This window comes from Rhinatrema bivittatum, chromosome 3, assembly GCF_901001135.1.
Source record: "Rhinatrema bivittatum chromosome 3, aRhiBiv1.1, whole genome shotgun sequence".
Lineage (NCBI taxonomy): Eukaryota > Metazoa > Chordata > Amphibia > Gymnophiona > Rhinatrematidae > Rhinatrema > Rhinatrema bivittatum.
Genome location: NC_042617.1, coordinates 568,543,694 through 568,563,852, shown reverse-complemented (window position 1 = coordinate 568,563,852; position 20,159 = coordinate 568,543,694). Strand labels below are relative to the sequence as shown.

The 20,159-nt window shown below is 44.8% G+C and overlaps 1 protein-coding gene across 1 annotated transcript in view; it reads right to left on the bottom strand.

Moving 5' to 3' along the window:
- Nucleotides 1-20,159, bottom strand: part of IYD (iodotyrosine deiodinase) — a 55,830-nt gene that overhangs the window by 8,131 nt on the left and 27,540 nt on the right. The window contains exons 2-3 of the mRNA XM_029596545.1: nt 4,729-4,923; nt 2,423-2,582 (exon numbers count right to left, since the gene is read on the bottom strand). Coding sequence (XP_029452405.1) covers nt 2,423-2,582; nt 4,729-4,923 — 355 coding nt within the window. The remainder of the gene's footprint in view (nt 1-2,422; nt 2,583-4,728; nt 4,924-20,159) is intronic.

Below are 20,159 nucleotides of genomic sequence, written 5' to 3'. Positions count from 1 at the left end.
CCACCGGCAGGATGGCACCGAAGTGATTTAACACCTTGGTGCCTTCCCCTTGTGGGCTTGGTGTCATTTTTTCTGTAGGCCCTAGATTTCTATGGCTGCACTTTAAAATGGCATCAGCTGCACTGGACGAAGGTACTGAAGTGATGTCACTTCGATGCCGTTCTCCAGATGAGTGGCACCATTTTAAACTACAAGGACCCAGACAGGAGCAGGCCTGGGCCTCACCCTGGCCTACACTTAGGTGCCAGGCGTGAGCCTAGCCCTAGGCCTTGGTACCAAGTCTGGGCAGTTTTTTTGGCAGGGAAGGCTTAGCCAGAGCTTCTGGAGGCCCGTTTGTGTTTTAAATGCCCCAAACATGAAAATACCCCCAAATGTTTTTAGTTATTTTTGTAGAAGGCTATTTTTAGTTAATTCCATTCAGAATGAATCAATAATGGCCTTATTAGTTGCATTTTTGGCATTGGTTAGAAACAAATGCAACTCTCCTTAATTCACGATTCTGAAAGTCAGCAATGAAAATATTTATGGCTTCCCCAGGGTTGAAGAGAAGAATGCTGGTTTAACAATGCCATTTTTTATCTTTATTAAAATGTGTTAATCGCCTACGCACCGGGCACTAAGCGAAGTACAAACAAATAGAACATTCATAAATCAAATCGAACAGAGCATCATGAAACATTAGCAATTAAGGCAGACAAATAAAAATAACCTGCATTTTAGCATGCTGTGCATTTTTTTTTAAAGCTTTGGCAGTTTTATTCCCATTAATTTAAATATAAATTTAAAGGAGTTGGATCACCAGTGTGCCACATTGTGATGTCTAACATTTATTTCCAAGTTTAGAGGGTTCGTAAACTCAGCAGGACAGATCAATCCTGTGGTTTCAATTCACATGTGTCAGATGCGGCAGCACAGAGGAAGGTGAAAGTAAAAAATAAGATTGTCACCGCGACGGTTTCGTCACAGATCTCTCGCAGCAGGTCACCCTGACCGTTCTGAATTTGAAATTAAGTTAACATTTCTGTGCCTGTTTTGAGAGGAAGCCCTTAGTAGCTTTACTCCTTTATGCCCTTGAGTGAAGCTTCTGTTTGACTTCATTTTTTCCTGTGGTGCAGCCACACACATTTGTAAATACAAGCAACCCAGCTAGCCAGAACCCTTAATCCTAGAGATCCATACACTGATAAAGAGAGAATTGTTCTGAGGGAGGGTAGTTTCATAGCTGTGTGTGTTTGAGTAAAGTCTGCAGGTAACGTTTGTGCGCTAGACGCTACCCCAGGTTTCAAAGCATACTTGTGCACATAGGTTCATTTTGAAAGTTTGCGGTCCAGCACGCGCACAAATTTAACTCACACAAAGTTACACCTCCTCCTCAAAAAAGTGTAACTTGTGCGGGTTACTTTGTGCACATAGGGCCAGATTTTAAAAACTGCGCGCGGGCGTAGATTCGTGCGCGCAACCTGGCGCACGCAAATCGACGCCCAGTTTTATAACCTGTGCGCGCAGCCACGCGCACAGGTTATAAAATCCAGGGTCGGTGCCGCGCATGAGGGGGTGCACACATTTGCACCTTGCACGCGCCGAGCCTAGGGGAGCCCCGATGGCTTTCCCTATTCCCTCCGAGGCCGCTCCGAAATCGAAGGAACTTTCCTTCCGCCGCCCCCCCACCTTCCTCTCCCTTCCCCTATCTAACCTGCCCCCCAGCCCTACCTAAACCCCCCTCATACCTTTGTTATCCAAGTTGCGCCTGCCTCCAGGCACTCGGCCGGCATACGAGCCCCTGGCACGACCGCTGTGCCGGAGGCCTCATCCCGCCCTCGGCCCGCCCATTTTTTCAAGCCCCGTGATATACGCGCATCGCGGGGCTTGCGCGCGTCGTCAGGCCTTTGCAAAATAGGCTTGGCGCGCGCAGGAGTGGGTTTTCGGGGTTACACGTGTAACCCTTTGAAAATCCGCCCCATAGTTTTTAAAATACAAAATGTATGGACAAAAGTTTCTTAACTCCGCCTACCCCCCCTCCCCCCGGCTTGCCTCTCGCAGTTCGTATAAAAGTACTCTCGTCGCCGGGTTACAAGCAGAGTTTTATGTGCACTGAGCCCCAGGCTATTTTCTAACAGCCCATTTCCACTCAGAAATGGATTTGAAAATTCAGCCCATTATGTGTGTCGCCTCCTCTCTCTCTCTTTCTCTTCCCCATCCCAGGAGAAATGATCTGGTTTGCCATCCCATTTCTTTTTCCAGAAAAACCTTTGTTTTGATCTCAGCCTGGCATTAAGTCACAATTCCAGTTTGGTACCGAGCTGCACTCGCAGATCACAAATTACCAAAGCTAAACCAGTCTATTTCTAAGTATAAATATCCATTTATCAGTGCAAGTACAATGTGGCTGTCTCGTGTATTCAGTCTGCATGTGGTTTTGTACCTCAGTCTTTTCAGGTCATTAACCCATTTCTCTCCCATCCTTTTCTTATAATTTACTTCTTCTTCCTCTTCGATAATCTCCCGAATCTTGTGCTTCACGTTTGGATCTTGTACAACTACAAAGGTCCAGGGTTCCGTGTGTGCTCCACTGGGTGCGGTTCCTATCGGGCGGGGTTGGAAAGGCAGAGAAATAGTGACAACTCAAGTCATGCTTTCGTCTTGACTTGACATAGGACATAGGACTTGACTTGACATAGGACATCAAAAAAGTTTTCATCTCCATAGCAATCCAAGAAATAATATAAATGAACTGCATTATAGTTTGACACCTTTCACTGAGAATATTCAATGCTATCAAAGAGCAGACAGAAGTACTTTCCACTTTGATTGCGTTAAACAGATTTGATGTAAAGTATTTCCTGCTCTGACATGATTCTGTTCTGCACTATGAGCACTTATACAACACTTTGAACTGCACTCCTATGCCATATAACTTAATAATTTATTATGAATTATTGTTTAACTTCTTGGGTTGTAAGAAAATAGGCCTTCGAGATCACTCTTTGTCAAATTCACCATATTTGGGCAATTCGTTCTCGGTGACCCAGAGAAAGGGAAACCCCATGAATTTGTACTTAAATATTTTGCAATGTTAATTACAGTCATTATGGGGATAATTTTGTAGCAACCTGTATAAGAAAAAAATTTAGCAAATGTGCACATAATAAACTGTAAATGACAGCACATAAAGACCAAAAATGCCCATTTATCTGGCCAGCAGTGATTTTACGCATAGCTACCCAAATCAAATTCACACATGGATCCCAGCACCCACTGTTTCCTCTTTAGGGTAGCAATTGCTGCTCTGTTCAAATTACCCTGTGCCTTCCAGCAAGCACAATGCAGCTATATTACTGCTACCTTGGGCTGCAACTGTCTGGAGTTTTAGAGTCATCTTTATACCATAAATCAGATATGGGTAAGCCAGTTTTCAGAGTGGGCACAGGCCTGCAAGACAGTTTTCACAGGAAAACTCCCTGCTTCTATACCACTAAATTCCTAGGCTGCAGACACTGACGAATATCTAGCGATATTTAGCCTCTGGTGGTTTTTCTTATGTTACTAAAACAATATTTGAGCCAACAGTCATCTACTTCCCATCAATACTCCTATGCATAAAGGGGCGGATTTTAAGAGCCCTGCTCGCCTAAATCCGCCCAAATCCGGGCGGATTTAGGCGAGCAGGGCCCTGCGCGCCGGTGAGCCTATTTTACATAGGCCTACCGGCGCGCACAGAGCCCCAGGACTCGCGTAAGTCCCGGGGTTTTCGGAGGGGGGCGTGTCGGGGGGCGGGACCGAGCGCAGCAGCATTTTCAGGGCGTGTCAGGAGCGTTCCGGAGGCGGGCCCGGGGGCGTGGCTACGGCCCGGGTCAGTCCGGGGGCGTGGCCGCGCCCTCCGGACCTGCCCCCAGGTCGCATCCCGGCGCGCTAACGGCCCGCTGGCGCGCGGGGATTTACTTCTCCCTCCGGGAGGCGTAAATCCCCCAACAAAGGTAAGTGAGGGGGTTTAGACAGGGCCGGGCGGGTGGGTTAGGTAGGGGAAGGGAGGGGAAGGTGAGGGGAGGGCAAAGGAAAGTTCCCTTCGAGGCCGCTCCGATTTCGGAGCGGCCTCGGAGGGAACGGAGGTAGGCTGCGCGGCTCGGCGCGCGCCGGCTATACGGAATCGATAGCCTTGCGCGCGCCGATCCCAGATTTTAGCGGCTACGCGCGTATCCGCTAAAATCCAGCGTACTTTTGTTTGCGCCTGGAGCGCCAACAAAAGTACGCCTATTCGCGGTATTTGAAAATCTACCCCAAAGTGTTTTACACCTCTGAATTTCACAGAATGCAGGCTGTGTCTGAACAAGAAGGACATAACTAGTGGCTAATCCTAGGGAAGCTTAGTTCTCTTTTAAATTTCAGCTGTTCAGCACACAAAGGAGTAACAAAGTAAAACAGAAAGGTCCGTAGTGACAAGCAGTCACTAAGGACCTTCAGTGACTGCTTGACATTTTGGAATTTTCACCTGAACCCTGCATTAACGGGGTTGTTAACATAGGTAAGACAGCTATCAGGTGAGGGATAATTTCAGTGGGATGCTTTTACGTCCTTCGAGTACCAAATTATATTAAAAAGGAATTTCAAGAACATGTTTTGGTTATAATCCCTGGTAATACAAACAGTTGCAGTGTAATACAACTGGAATAGCATAGCCACATCCACAAGCCTTCCTGTTTCCAAGCACTTCTCATACTGCCATGTACATACCTGCTGCTTTGATGACATTATCAATGACCTCTCTGGGAACAGGCTCATCACTAATATATCTCACAGATCTTCTCTTATTGAGAAGCTCATAAAACTCCCTTGACCTTTTCACCATTTCATCTTCAGGATAGCGTTCAGAGGAGAAGGGGACGTGCTGGAGGTTCTCTTCCAGACCTTGCCATTCATCATCTTCGGCTGAGAAGGAAGAGGAAAGTACTGTGACATACAAGAGCAGTTAGGGGATTTTCCCTCACTAGACAGCTATTACTCTGGATAATTACATAAACATATGACCAGTTTTGTTTCACCTACAATCTGTTATAGCCACACTCTGTTCAAACTTCCAAATTGTAAATCTGAATTTAATACTGGATAGAATACGATGGGTTTTTTTAGCCATACAAAACAAAAGCAAAAAAGGCCTAACACACCTTGCTAATATATTAATGAATTAGCAAAAATTGCCTTTGTATGTGTTTGGGGGAGCGTGTGTGTGTGTGTGTGTGTGTGTGTGTGTTGTTGCGCTCACCAGCTGCAGTGCCCTATGGCCGGCCTCACTCACCCATCGCTGCGTCGCCATGGCTGGACCAGCCCTGGGCTCTCTCATGGCAGCAGGGACCCGCTGCTGATGCAGCAGCTCCTCTTCACAGCCCGGAGCTACCGACCATGCCACTTACTTCCGGTCCCAGCCGGCATTCCCTTAGGTGCGCGCACATGCCTCTCTGATTTATTTAAAGGGCCTGCGGAGGGAAATTCCCTGTGGCCCTCACCAATAACATCATCACTCAGGGACTACTTAAGGCCGGTCCCTGCCTTCAGTCCTTGCCTCAGCAACAGGTCAAACTCTCTAAAGAGTAGCTGGTTGCCTGTCTCCGTGTTCCTGACTCCGTGCTCCTGCCTCCTTGCCTTTGTCTTGTCTTCCTCTGGATTGCTTCTTGGCCTTCTCCTCAGATCTCTTCTGGACTTTGCTTGATCGTCGCCCGTCTTGACCTTTGGTACATTTCCCAGACTTCGCTTGATCTCTGCCTGCCTTGACCCTTGATACATCTTCTGGATTCTGCTGTTGGCTTCCTGCCCTGACCTTTGGAACATCTTGACTCTGTTTCTGCCTACTGTCCTTTGTGGGATTCCTCGACATCGGAAATCTGCGCCTAAGTCCAGCCGGCCCTGTCACCCAAAGGGAACAAGGGCTGGTATTGGTGAAGGTCCTGTTGGGTTTCCGCACCAGCCAGTTCCACCTGCCGATGAGGAGGACCTGCAGGGCGTCCCCCTGCAGGTGGTGTCAACCTCATCTTAGTCTAAGGGACCATCTTTACAACATGTGTGTGTGTATGTGTGTCTGTCTGCCTGTGTGTGCATGCCTGTGGGTGTGTTTGTGACAGTGCTTTGCAGGCAGAACATATTATCTTTGCATATTGCATCTTTCACTATTTTGGGCCACAGACGGGCACGACAGTGTGACAAACATGACTGACATCCAACACAGGCCTTAAATATATATATTCCCCCCTATCACCCCCCTAATCCCCTACTATGTCCTCACTGTAAAACTATGCAACATTAAACCATCACTTGTGAGGAACCCAATGTTTGTCAATGGATTTAAGCTTATTTATTACATATGGGAATTAGTATCAGAAAATAATGTGCTGTTAACAAATACAGTCGTCTGGCTCTTGCCCACAAAGGGCTGCAACCAGTTTCGTGTATGTAGCACTTGAGATCACTTCATTTACCATTTCCCAATGTGTGTTTCTTTTTTTTTTTTAAATACTTCAATCATGCATTGTATAATCACCACACTTTAAAAAAACCCTTGTGCAAAGTGCCCATATCTGCCCAAAACACTTTATGGTCAACTTATCCTTCAACTTAGCCGACACCGCGGTGTTCCAATATGTTACCCAAAAACCTATTTCTTCTTTTCTTTTTTCACGTTACACACACTATTCAACTCTCAACTTATCTTCTTTGTCTTTTTTCATTTAATGCTGCCCTCCGCGTTGCACGCACTGCTTAACTCCCAACATTGGCAATGTTTCGGCGACTGTTACCGCCTTCTTCAGGGGATTCAACCTATCAAAGATAGCACATTAAGTCTTCTATTCTCAACTTCTCATTTAAAATACTTTTAACAATTTCACAACTTGGCCATTTACGCCATTGTGAAATTGTTAAAAGTATTTTAAATGAGTTGAGAATAGAAGACAGCACAAAAAAGACCATCTAGTCCATTTAGTCTGCCCAGTTAGTCCTGCCCACGTTGAAGACTGCCAGCCACAGAGCTGATCACTTGTGAGATATCACTCCTTATCCATGACAGATTCTGTAGTTTCCCTCCTTTGTACACCACCCTCTCGGGTAGACGAGGCTGCAAGAAGATCCCCTGTTTTGTTTATCCCCAGGTCCTCTCCCTTTCCATGTCGAACCGCAAAGCTCTGAACAATTTCTGCTGTGCTAGCACCAGGTTGGCAGGAGTGTTGCACAAGAAAAACCATGCTACAGAGATAAGAATTCCAATAAGTAAACCATTACAAGGTAAGCAACTATGCAAACTGAAACGGACTAGGGAACTGAGTGGAAGAGTCAGGAAAACTACCAGTTCAGTGACTAAGCAGAGCTGAAAAGAAAATCTGTTGAACTAAAGAGATACTGGCTAAGCAACCTGTTATTTTAGAGGACATATTTCAATCAGTTTTGCTAGGGTCGCTAAGCCTCTATGGGTAAAGTTAGTCGTGCTGTTTCACAGTACAGATATCTGCACCTGCAGCAAAAAAGAGTGGGTCTGGAATGGGGTGGAGGGCGAAGCTGGCTGACAACGCACAGGGATTTTATATTGAAATCCCTGTGTGCGGTTTAAGCTGTGGATTTTGTCCCATCTGCAAAACAGGTGCAAAGGGCAAGCAGTCCCCACTGGGAGACCTCCCCATGTGTCCACCACACTTTCAATGCAAAACAGTTAAAGTCATGCATGGGGTACAAAAGGCCAGGGGAACAGTACTTGATGGGGGCTGAAATACTGATGTGAGCCAATCAGATCTTGGTATGAGCACATCTGGTGTCCTCAAGGTTGTAAGAACAGCCTGCCAAAGGCGGTGGGGATGACTGGAAGAATTCCAAGACACATAGGGAGCGGGTATGACCAGAAAATAAAAGGTAAGAATGCCTCTGTTCACGCCACCGTCAAGGTTTCATCTGGAGTATTGCCTCCAGTTCTGAAAGTCAAATCTCCAGAAGGATCTAGGTAAAGCAGAGGCACTCCAGAACAGGGCTACTAAATGGTGCAAAGTCTATACCAGAAACCCCATAAAATGAGACATGGAGGGCAATTTTCAAAAATAAAATAAACCCAGGCAATGGGCTGTCTGAAAATTGTCCACCCTGAATGTGGGTTAAAGTACACTGTGGATATCAACAGCAATGCCTGCAGGAAAGGGGGGAGGGGTCAGAGGTGGGGTTAGGTTGGGGGAGGGAACAATGTGAATATCTTGGCATTTTCACAACTACAGGTGTCTTTTTTTCAGGGAAAAATTATCTGCAGAAAAAGGGGTGGAAGTCTCAGCAGGTACATTTTCCCTGGGCAATTTTAAAAGGTAAAATACGCTTGTCTTCTGGGTGCAGGGAAGAGTACTTACAGTGTGCAACAAGCCACCTAGTTTTGAAAATTGCTCCCTGGACGACTTAGCTGATGCATATTCATTGTGGATATCCTGAAGACCTGACTGGCTGGGGGGTCCTGGACATGTTTGGGAACCTCTGCTCTAGAAGAAGATATGATAGAAGACGTTCAAATGCCTCAACGGTATTACTAAAAGAGCACATTTATTGAAATGGAAAGGAACTTCTAAAAGTAGAGGGCAGTGAGTGACATGTGGCTGAAAGGAGGTGAATTCAGGAGAAGCACAAGGAAAGATTTCTTCACTGAAAGGGTGGTAGATCCATGGAACGGCCTCCCAGTAGAGGTGGTAGAAGCCACAGTAACGAAATTCAGGAAAGCATGGCTGTGAGAAAGTGATAGTAAGGCCCGAGATCAGTCGAGCTCTGCAGCATTGCCTTTGGAATGCGCAGACTACAAGGGCCTCGAGGTTCTCTTTATCTGCTGTCATACACTACGTTTATGATTACTCCTGCTGCGAAGCTATGGACAGTGGATTGGAGGAATGGCTGATTTATATTGCACAGCTAGAGCCTCTCCCATTTGTGAGGGGGGTTGAGAGGGGAGGCTAAAGGAAGCGGGAGGCCTTTGTGTGCTTCACCAAGGTTTATTTATTCAATTTCTATACTGCAATCCTGGCTTGAATGGGGTGACACAATGTGGTTTACAATTTATGACCGTTAAGCCATCATATGAAAATGCATCATAATAATAAACCATAACAAGCAATAAAATTGAAGACAAGCAAAATTAAAACAATTGCTTTAACAAAAACAACTGAAGCCAAGCAAGCCAGTTAGCTTCCCCAAAGCAATGTCTGTTGCGGTGAAGCTGAAAATAATAAATATTACTATGCAACCCTGGATCTAGTTATCCTTGAGAAAATGACCTTGAACTCACGGTTCAGTTCCTTTTCACCTATGAGGAATTATCCTAGTTACATGGGACTGGAGAACATTAATACACTTTTGAGTTTTAAAAAACTTCTAAAAGCTATCTGTTTCATACAGCACTTTAGAACTGTAACATTATAAAGAATTAACTTAAACAAGTAAATTATAGGACACATAATATGTTGAGAAGATCTGTAAAGGGTGAGGGGCAGTCTCTCTAATTTAGGCCTAGATTAATCAAAAAGCTATAAATATAGCAAAAATAGCACCTGCAATATAAAAAGGGAGTTAGGTTAGGCTAATTTCTCTGCTCCTGCATCACACAGGTAATTTCCACAAGCTGCGATAAATTTATTATATCAGCGCTAATTTTTTCATGTTTGAGGGGGCAGTTTTACATACATAGTCAGAGGTACGAACAGCAAAGTTGACATCACTAAAGATTTTCTGTCCTTTGGAGCGATGAAACGTAAAAGGGGAGTTGATTTGTACAATGTACTCTCTACCTAGCTTGATGCAAGTGCTATTACTTACTGTGAAACTTGCTTAAATAATAATTGAATAGATTGAGTCAGAGACTCAGGTAGGGGATTTGCATGTCACAGCCCCATGTACTACTGTTGATAACTTGCAGTGAAATATCACTTTAAATCAAAGGATAGCAAAGTACTAAATTACAGAACTATGACTGGAAAAGTCCTACATTGGAGAATTCTGAATGAGAGGGGGATTTATGAGAGAAATGTACTGAAAAAACAGTCCTAGGAAGCAAACAGATTCTCACCCTGACTAACAAGAGGAGTCAGAACCTTGGGCACCCAGCTCTCAGACAACAGAAAAAAAGGCCTGGCAGAATGGAAAGATGTGCACATATTCTCTTCCATGGTCCTGCCTGGGTCTTGGCCTTTTGGCCAAGAGAAGGTGACCCATCTAGGCTGGGTAACAGCAAATGACTGGCTATGAACCTATGAGCTGTAAACCTAAGCCAGGGAAAACACTTAGGGAGAACTGAAGGACAGCAGCAGATCTTAAGATGGAGCAGTCCACCTGGAGGAAGGGGACCCCAGCAGCAGATCGAGTGGTCCCCCTGGATCCCAGAAGCAGATTGAGAAGTCCCCCAGGAGGGTGTTGAACCCAGCAGAATATTGAGCAGTCCCCCAGTACAAAGGGGACCCCATCGGCAGGTCCAGAGGTGCAGTTGGGTTCCCCAGGAGGGCATGGATGGACTCCAGTAGCATTCTATGAGGTGGTGTTGGGTCCCAATCCTAGGGCTATGTTCTATTTATACAGTCACCCAACCAGCTTGTCCTGCTTGTTTCATTCAGTGCACCCACACTTGAGAGTCACAGGTAACACCCATATGCCTTGGGTGTTGAAGGTCAGCCTTCTCCCCATCGGGGTAAAAGGACTGGTGACTGTATAATTAGGACATAGCCCTAGGACTGACTATGGCCCTTGCAAAGTTCAGTCAACAAGCTGAATTGGGGTTACATTATTATCATCAAATGTTATTTAAAATTGCCTTTCTATTTTAAAAGTGCTCAAAGTAAGCTTGCAACTATAAAAAAACAATAAATAAATATTACAAAATGCAACAAAGCTGTTCCCATGTAATCCATGTCCAGAATGGTCTCTTTCACTACCCTTCTGTCCTCTATCTGTGTAAATGTCCCTCAGTGCTAAGTCCTGAGATTGGCTTACCTTCCAGGGAGTCGAAAGATAAGTGTCCTAGGTGGGAGAGTCCTAAGTGAAGTGGGATCCCCTCCACAATAGTTCTCAAGGTCCCAGGTGAACTCCAGATATTCAAAACACCAGACCTTGTCCCTGTGTCCCAGGGTGAAGGATCCAATGGGGGTCTCCAGATGTCACAACTCTTTTTACTCCTGTTCTGCTCTCTACATTGCTCCATTGGACTCTCTGGATGAAAACCAGATATTTACCCTTCCCAACCTTTGGGATAAGGAAAGGTGGCTTCCAACTTCCTCCCCAACTCAAGAAAATGACAAAACCAAATTTTTTTTCAAACTCCAAGAAGAAACTCTTGACTTTGTGGCAAGTCACCACAGTCCCTCCCTGATGGAGAGAGGGGTCTTTTCCACCCTGTCCAAGGCAGGGTTCATCTCTCCTCTGGCCAGGACCAGGGATTCACAAAAAAAAGAACAAAAACTTCCAGAAAGAACTTCACAAAACAGTTCATTTGATCTAAAACCTGAGGCTGATCTTTGTAGGCAGGGAAAACCTTTCTCTCTCAAAAGATTAGGCTGTGAGGCCAAAACAAAAGGACAGGAGAAAAACCAACTCCTTCCACTTCGAACTCCAACCAAAAACGCCACTCTCCTCTCTATACTGCCCCCCCTTATTATATGTGTGCATCAATAAAACTTTTGTTTCATTTCATTCCCCCCCTTTTTTTTTTGTTTTGTTAGGTTTTCTTTTCATGTCATTTCTAAACTGAAATAATAAAATTCAATAACAGGTTTTTTTTTTCAATTTTTTTTAGTGTGCACTATTTTCAGTTTAGAGCTCACTATTTGAGTTAGTGCACACTATCTGAGTTGTAATAGTGTGCACTAACTCAAACAGGGCGCACTGCTGAAATAGTGCACACTGAGCAAAAAATTAAAAAACAAAATCGAAATTTTATGAATTTTAACACTTCCGTTTAGAAATGACATGAAATAAAAATAGCCAATGTCATTAAAAATGAAAGTTACCCCAAAAATGGAGAGTCAGCTTTTGAATGCACCAATGTTCAAAGCAAATCACAAAAGCATTCAATATATTTTAAACATTGCTTCCTAAACAAATCGTGCGGTTGAAAAAAGGAACTTCATAATACCTATATTGTGGAGAAGTTTTTATGCTTCCATACCACTGAAATGGATCGTGTATGTTCATAGATCCACCATATCACACTATCAATTGCCTGGTTGGTCAATATAATTGTTCATATGTATTTCAAGTAAAAGTTGCGTGAAGCACACATTTAATAAAAGGACTTGCTTCTCTTTTGAAAATTCACCAGACAGTACTATGTTATTAGAGGAGCTCTGCGTCAGGGGCTAAAGCTGCACACACAGTGTCTTCAAATGCTCTTGACGTTTTCTGTTTAATCTGCGAAACTACAGGCTGCCCGCAATGCTCTTAGTTCAAAGGTAAAAATGAAAGCCCATCCCTACCCCTTATTCAAACAGGAGCTCATCACTACAGCAAGCCTCAGAGGAGCTTTTGTATGAGTGCTGTGCCCCCTATCCTGACTCTCTAAACCCAGGGCTTAGACAAAGTCCACCTAGATCTAGAGATCTAGGAGGTCGCTACAATAATAATTTAATGTATTCACTTTGCATAGAAGTGAAATTGATTTTTTTTCACTTTTTTAAAATTAAAGATTTGCTCACTTTTGCATTTTTTTTTTTTACTTTCATTTTCTTCTGTGATACAGTAAAGATATGCAAAGTGAAGCCAAACGATCTGCCAGCCCTGCAAAGGTCTAACATCATTCTAAGCCTTATGCCACTGCTTCTCAGGGTACCATGGGAAACTCCTTCCTATGTTACGTTTATTATCGCCTTCCTTGAAACAAGTTCAACCCAAGGCAATTTACATTAAGCAAATACAACAATCAAAATACATCATATAATTAATGCAGCAATAAAAGGCAACATATAATACATCATAAAATACATAAGAAATTCATCAATAATCTAGAAATGGGTTATGTGCCTTGACTCTGTTGGTCAGTACCCGTCTCAGGCAGTGCAGAATATCCCTCTGCTTCTTTCTCAGCCCCTCCCCTCCCAGATAGCAGGCGAGGGGATGGTACTGGATTGGACAGAGCACATAGCAAAGCAAAGCAGAGCTACTCTGCTCCCTTATCCAGCCCCTCCCCTCTTATCATTTCTCCTCTCCTCCTGTCCTGTGGAGGGAATAAGAGGAAGCGATGAGCTTGGAGCAGGCAGCGGAGAGAAACTTGACTTCACACAGCAAAGAAGGGTCCTTACTCGCCCATTCCAGGCCCTATCTCATCTTTCCCAGGGTAAAAGGCAGCACTTGACAGGAATGATGGGAGGGGAGGGCTGGGCTGAGAGCGGCTGGGGGGGGGGGGGGGGGGGTAATCTTCTTACGTCTGCTGTGTCGATTCCACCCCTCCTCGACTTTCTCTCCAGCAGAGGAAGAGGGCAGGAGAAGAGCTGGAGCAGAACCAGCTCCAGAACCCAGCGGTGATTCATGGAGAAAAGGGAAAGGCGGTGAATGCTGAAGTAGAGCGAGAAGGGGGTGATAAATTCCTGGGGCTTGGTGCGAAAAAGGGGTGAATGCCTGTGGGGGCTGACAAAAAAAAAAGAGGGTAAATGTTGGGAGGTGAGGAGAGCAGTGAATGCTGGGGGGGAGCACAAAGAGGGGTGAATGCCTTCTCTTTGCCTTCTCCCTGAAGTGAACCATGCAAACCTGGGCTGTTTGGCAACTTTCGCAGCTACCAAGGCCCATGCAGCAAGAGTGAGAGGACCAGGGCTAGGGTGGAGGTGCTGGAATAGAGGGGGGTGAGAAAGCCAGGACAGGCTGAGGAGCTGATTAGCAAATGTGCTAAATAAATATGCTATTAAGAACATAAGAACATGCCATGCTGGGTCAGACCAAGGGTCCATCAAGCCCAGCATCCTGTTTCCAACAGAGGCCAAAACCAGGCCACAAGAACCTGGCAAGTACCCATTGTGCCATTTAAATATGCACAATGCCGGGAGCTAAATAACGTGAGATATTTGATGAACTTCACATCTCCCCCACTTCTGGCCATTTACCGCACGGGGGAATGAGGTATTTAGACTGTAAGCTCTGACAGCTGACCAGTCATGAAATGCAGAATACAAATGAAAAAAAAAAACTAAATCAGAAATCAGAGTAAGAGGGGAATGGTTAGTGCGGGGATGATGGGGAGCAAGAGAGGAGTAGCTGCTAGGGAAGAAGGGAACCAGATTCCAAGAGATGGACTGGGGGATCAAGCCAGTGATGGGGAGGCAGAGCGCTGAGAAGAGCCAAGTGTTGAAACAGGGACAACGGAGGACAAGTGTCTCAGATTCTCCCACCAGAAACTGGAAACCTTAGCCTTCCTCCCCTCTTTCCACTAATAGCAGCGCTTCTTACCAGTGCGTGCCTCCTCTGCCAGCTTCAATGACATCTGAACGTGTGGGGGACCTGTGATTCTTGCAGGACTGGTTAACTCCACATGCTCAGATGTCAGGATGAGGCGCGCACACATGGGTAAAAGTGCTGCTTTTCTCCTGTCAGCAGGGTCAACGTATGCAGCTGTGCAAGGCGTGGTGTTTCAGGAGTGCCATTGTCTGCAGCACTCCGGGAGGGGTGGTTTCCCCCCCGCTACAGATGCTGCCGCAGTGGCCTCAAAGAGGCACCACCAACTCAGAACTCCAAGGGGGACGTCCACCCCATTATGGAAGATACCATGAAGTTAGCAAGTGGCACATTTAAGACTAATCGGAGAAAATTCTTTTTCACTCAACGCACAATAAAGCTCTGGAATTTGTTGCCAGAGGATGTGGTTAGTGCAGTTAGTGTAGCTGGGTTCAAAAAAGGTTTGGCTGAGTTCTTGGAGAAGAAATCCATTAACTGCTATTAATCAAGTTTACTTAGGGAATAGCCACTGCTATTAAGTGCATCAGTAGCATGGGATCTTCTTAGTGTTTGGGTAATTGCCAGGTTCTTGTGGCCTGGTTTGGCCTCTGTTGGAAACAGGATGCTGGGCTTGATGGACCCTTGCTCTGACCCAGCATGGCAATTTCTTATGTTCTTTAACGACCACAGCGCTCTGGGCCCTCTCTCCTCCTCGCTTCCCGTGCCATGGAGGTCACCAGACTCTGTTCCCACCTAAGGGGCAGCTGGCACCAAACAAAACCCTACCTGGCCAGTGGTGGTGGGGGAGGCGGCGAGGTGCAAGGATCTTGCAATATGTTGTTCGGTGTGCCACAAGAATTAAGAAAACTTGAAAGTCTGCTGTCTGCTACAAAATAAAAAAATGGTTAAAAGAAGCACTGCCTTAAACAATTACAATAAGAAACGTTCTGCAAAGATTTTGTACCACCAATAACACAATCAAAGCTGTATGATTACTCACATCATAACTGGCTTTGGATTTTCCGTGGCTAAGATTGGTGTGTAGAGATGTTTGTTGTGATGCTTTCATCTACAACTGCACTGATCAGTAGGCTATAGAATGTTAAAAGAAGTCATTTATCTCACTAAAAAACAAATAAATATAATAACTGAGCTTCACAACATCCTGCAACACATAACTACATCATTAAAAAAAACTGAGAGAGGAAAATCCCATTTCTGTGCACATTTAAAAGGGTTTCTCACTCTGAATGTACAGGAAACGAGATTGCTTTGAGGTGCCTCAGCAGTACAGAACCTAAAATCTACTAATTCTAACTTTTTGCAGTCTGTATTTGATTTATATTTCACCTTTCATAAACTTCAAATCAGATTATAGTCAGGTACTGGAGATAGTTCCCTGTCCTCAGAGGGCTCACAATCTGAGTACTGGATTAACTAAGGGTTTTTCCCATAGTGACAAAATGGGAGAAAAGCCTTAGGGCCGGATTTTAAGAGGTACGTGCCGGCCTACATTTGTGTGCACAACACAGCTGCGCGCGCATGTTATAAAATCCAGGGTCGGCGCGCGCAAGGGGGTGCACAATTGTGCAACTTGCGCGCGCCGAGCCTCGCAGCCTTCCTCCGTTCTCTCCGAGGCCGCTCCAAATTCGGAGCGGCCTCGGAGGGAACTTTCCTTCCACTCCCCACCTTCCCCTACCTAACCTGCCTCCCAGCCCCTACCTAAAAACCTCCCTTTACCTTTATCTTATAAGTTGCGCCTGCCTCCGATCAGGCGTAAGTTGCGCATGCCGGCCTGGAGGCTCCGGCCCTGCCCCTTTTTTCAAGGCCTGGGTCATACGCGCGTCCCGGGGCTTGCGCGCGTCGCCAGGCCTATGCAAAATAGGCTCGGCGCGCGCAGGAGCGGCTACGTGCGTAAATCCACCTGGATTTTCACGCGTAAGCTTTGAAAATCTGCCCCTTAATGAACCGTGCCCTAAGTTTGTACCTAAGACAATGGAGGATGGAACAATTTACCCAAGGTCACAAGGAGTGGCAGTGGGATTTGAACCCTGGTTTGCACGAGGTTACTCCTCCACTCTGAAGGCTCGAGTCAAAAAAACAGATTTATCTCAAGCAAGGATTTGATTTACCATCATACCGAGCGTGGAGGAGGAGGAGGAGGAAGCAGTGTCCTTTCTCCGGTACAGCAGAGATAATCTCCAGTATTTTAGGGATTAATATTCAAAGAGTCAGGTATAAATAGAGTTAATTTGTCAAAATCAGTCATATTCAGTAAGTGGATTTTTATCTGCTTGAAAGTACACGTGTACCATATGAGACACAGAAAAGAGGTGCTCCAGGAGGAAATCCCAGGGGCATACACACCTATATTTAACTTCCAAAAAAGCACGCAGATTGCAGGCATGCTGCTAATGCAGCTACCTTATATGATCACTTAGATATATGTAAGGGTATGCACAAACTTTCATCCACCTAGCAATGTAATATTTAAACACGAGGTTCACATTGAAACAGTTTATCTGGTTACATTTGAGAAAGTATGGGTTGTAAAATTCCTGCTAGTCTAAATACAACCAACATATCCAGCTAAGTGATTAGCTGGCTAAAATTTAGATGGATAATTTGGGAGCATTTCGGGATGGGCCAAACCTAACCAGATAATACTGAAGTACTTTAAGGTAGCCTGGCATAGTCCGCAGTGTGGCCCTGCCACTGATTATCCAGTATAACTGAGATGGATACGTTTATCTTGCTAACTTTGCCAGACTCCCCCACAGCTGAATACTGGCTCGGTGTAGCAGACATTTTGTTTGAAAACTGGCTGCTTTTGCTTGAGCTTAAAACTATGTGCATGCTTTTGCAGCAGGCATCCCTAACCATCCCGGTATTTCTCTATAGCCATGAACTTGAATTATTCCCAGTATTTCTCTAGAGATAATGCTCTGCAGTCTGCCTGTGTGTCGAGTTTAGAACGGTTAGTGTGTCCGATTAGCATATGTAACCCGGTTTTTGGGGTATCTGGTCACTACCAAGGGGGGCCATAAAAGAATCTGTTTATCTTGAAGCTGGATCCAGTCGTGCTCACTTACGCACAAGTATCTTTCCCCAGGGCTTAGGTTTTTTACTTCTCCTTCAAGACCCGGAGTGGCAGGGTTCACACCGTGGCTCTTTTCCCTGGAAGAGGTATAAATCCTGGTACCGTAGGCGTCAATAATATGCAGGAGACTCAGACTGGAGTGTTCAAAAGTCAACTTTACTGAAGGTGGAGCAGATGAATTCATGGCAAAGTTATTAAAAAAAAAAAAGTTCTTAACCCCCTGTGCGAGGGTTCTCTTATTATTAGGGCAGGGGAAACACTCACCCTCCAGGTCATGGATAAAGGAGGTTCCCAAGTGGACAGGAAAATCCCCTCCAATGCTGGTAAAAATGATAAAAAGCAGTCCATGCACAGAGAGTCCCAATTTCCTCTCTCCCCAGGGGTGAAGACTCCGAGTGGGAGTCCTCAGACTTAGTTTTAGTTTGATCCTACTCACAGTTCTCCAAATGTCTTTATCGAATCCTTAGTTGAGAAGGATCCACTCAGGATCCACTCAGAAGCTCTTGATGTTCCTGCTTGTCAGGGTAGGAAGGGGGCAGCAAAATTCCTCCTCGCGGTTCTTTTTATTTATGTGCTGCCTTTGTGCATAAATAAAAGAACCATAACCATAACCAAAAAAGTCTTCTCCCAAAAAATAATGATTCCAAAAGACCAGAAACTGACTGCACAGACCACCACCGTATCTCTGTCCTCCAGGAGGTTGCAGGTCTTCCTTATCCTGGGCCCCCCAGGGAAAGGTTAAGGAAGACCTGCCTCCATGACCTCTTTCCAGGCGATACCCAGGGGTCTCACAAGGCCTCTTGTCAAGAATACATTGCAAACACCCCAAAATACAATCATGGAAACAAATCCAATCAGCCAGTGAGTAGAGACTGGAAGGGCATCTTCCCGACCATTCTCAGGAATACCGGGCAGAGTCTGCCTGAGCCCCCTCAAGTAGGCCCAAAATTACAATGCAGGAAAAACCTCCTGCATTTCCTCAAAACTCCACAACTCAAGAGCATTGCCTCCCGAGCTCTCAGGAGACAGCTGCTTTTATTATTTCCTCACAAAGGGACAGCCATTCCAGCTCCTTCACCGAATGGTACCCCCCCCCCCCCCCCCCCACACATTACTAGCCTGAAATGTTCCTAGCTAAAGAAGTTGAGCTAGGGCCTTAATGGTAATGAATCCCAAAGAATCATCACACATAGTTGCTAATATTTGTTAGCACAGCACTCGCAGGTGTCCGTTCATGCTTATCTTTTTATAGAAATCTTTTTAAGAACATAAGAAATTGCCATAACTGGTCAGACCGAGGGTCCATCAACCCCGGCAACCTTTTTCCAACAGCAGCCAATCCAAGCGACAAGTACCTGGCAAGTACCCAAACATTAAGTAGATCCCATGTTACTAATACCAGTAATAGCAGTCAAACTGATAAACAGCAGTTAATGGACTTCTCTTCCAGGAACTTATCCAAATATTTTTAAAACCCAGCTGCACTAATTGCACTAACCACATCCTCTGGCAACAAATTCCAGAGCTTAATTGAGCCTTGAATGCAAAATAATGTTCTCTGATTTGTTTTAAATGTACTATTTGCTAGCTTCATGGAGTTCCCCTTGGTCTTTCTGTTATCCGAAAGAGTAAATAACCGATTCACATTTACCCCTTCTAGTCCTCTCATGATTTTATAGACCTCTGTCATATCTCCTCTCAGCCGTCTCTTCTCCAACAGTCCTAACCTCTTTAGTCTTTCCTCTAGGGGAACCGTTCCACCCCCTTTACCATTTTGGTGGCCCTTCTCTGTACCTTCTCCATCACAATTATATCTTTTTTTGAGATGCGGCGACCAGAATTGCACACAGTACTCAAGGTGCGGTCTCATCATGGAGCGATATAGAGGCATTATGACATTTTCTGTTTTATTCACCATTCCTTTTCTAATAATTCCTAACATTCTGTTTGCCTTTTTGACTGCTGCAGCACACTGAGCCACTGATTTCAATATATTATCCACTGTGATGCCTAGATCTTTTTCCTGGGTGGTAGCTTCTAATATGGAACCTAACATCGTGTAACTACAGCAAGGGTTATTTTTCCCTATATGCAACACCTTGCACTTGTCCACATTAAATTTCATCTGCCATTTTGACACCCAATCTTCCAGTCTCACAAAGTCCTCCTGCAATTTATCACAATCCACATGTGATTTAATTACTTTGCATAATTTTGTGTCATTGGCAAATTTGATCACTTCACATGTCGTATCCCTTTCCAGATCATTTATAAATATATTGAAAAGCATCGGCTCAAGTACAGATCCCTGAGGCAATCTGCTGTTTACCTTTTTCCATTGAGAAAACTGAACTTTTAATCCTACTCTCTGTTTTCTGTCGTTTAAGCTTTCATATTCATTAGCTATAAAATTAGAGCTTGATTTATCAAGAAGTTTGTCTTAATTTTTTTGTGTATAGAAAAAATCATCTGGTGACACATTCAAGCCTTTTACGCTATCAGTATGCAATAATGAATAGGATGATTTTTAATAAGAAGAAGATAAATCATGATTCAGTTTGTTCCTTTTAATAAATAAATACATGTTAGAGGACTGCATGTTGACAAAGTGAAAGGTGTGCTTTGTCCCACCTGAATAACTAGAGACGTAGGGCCTTAT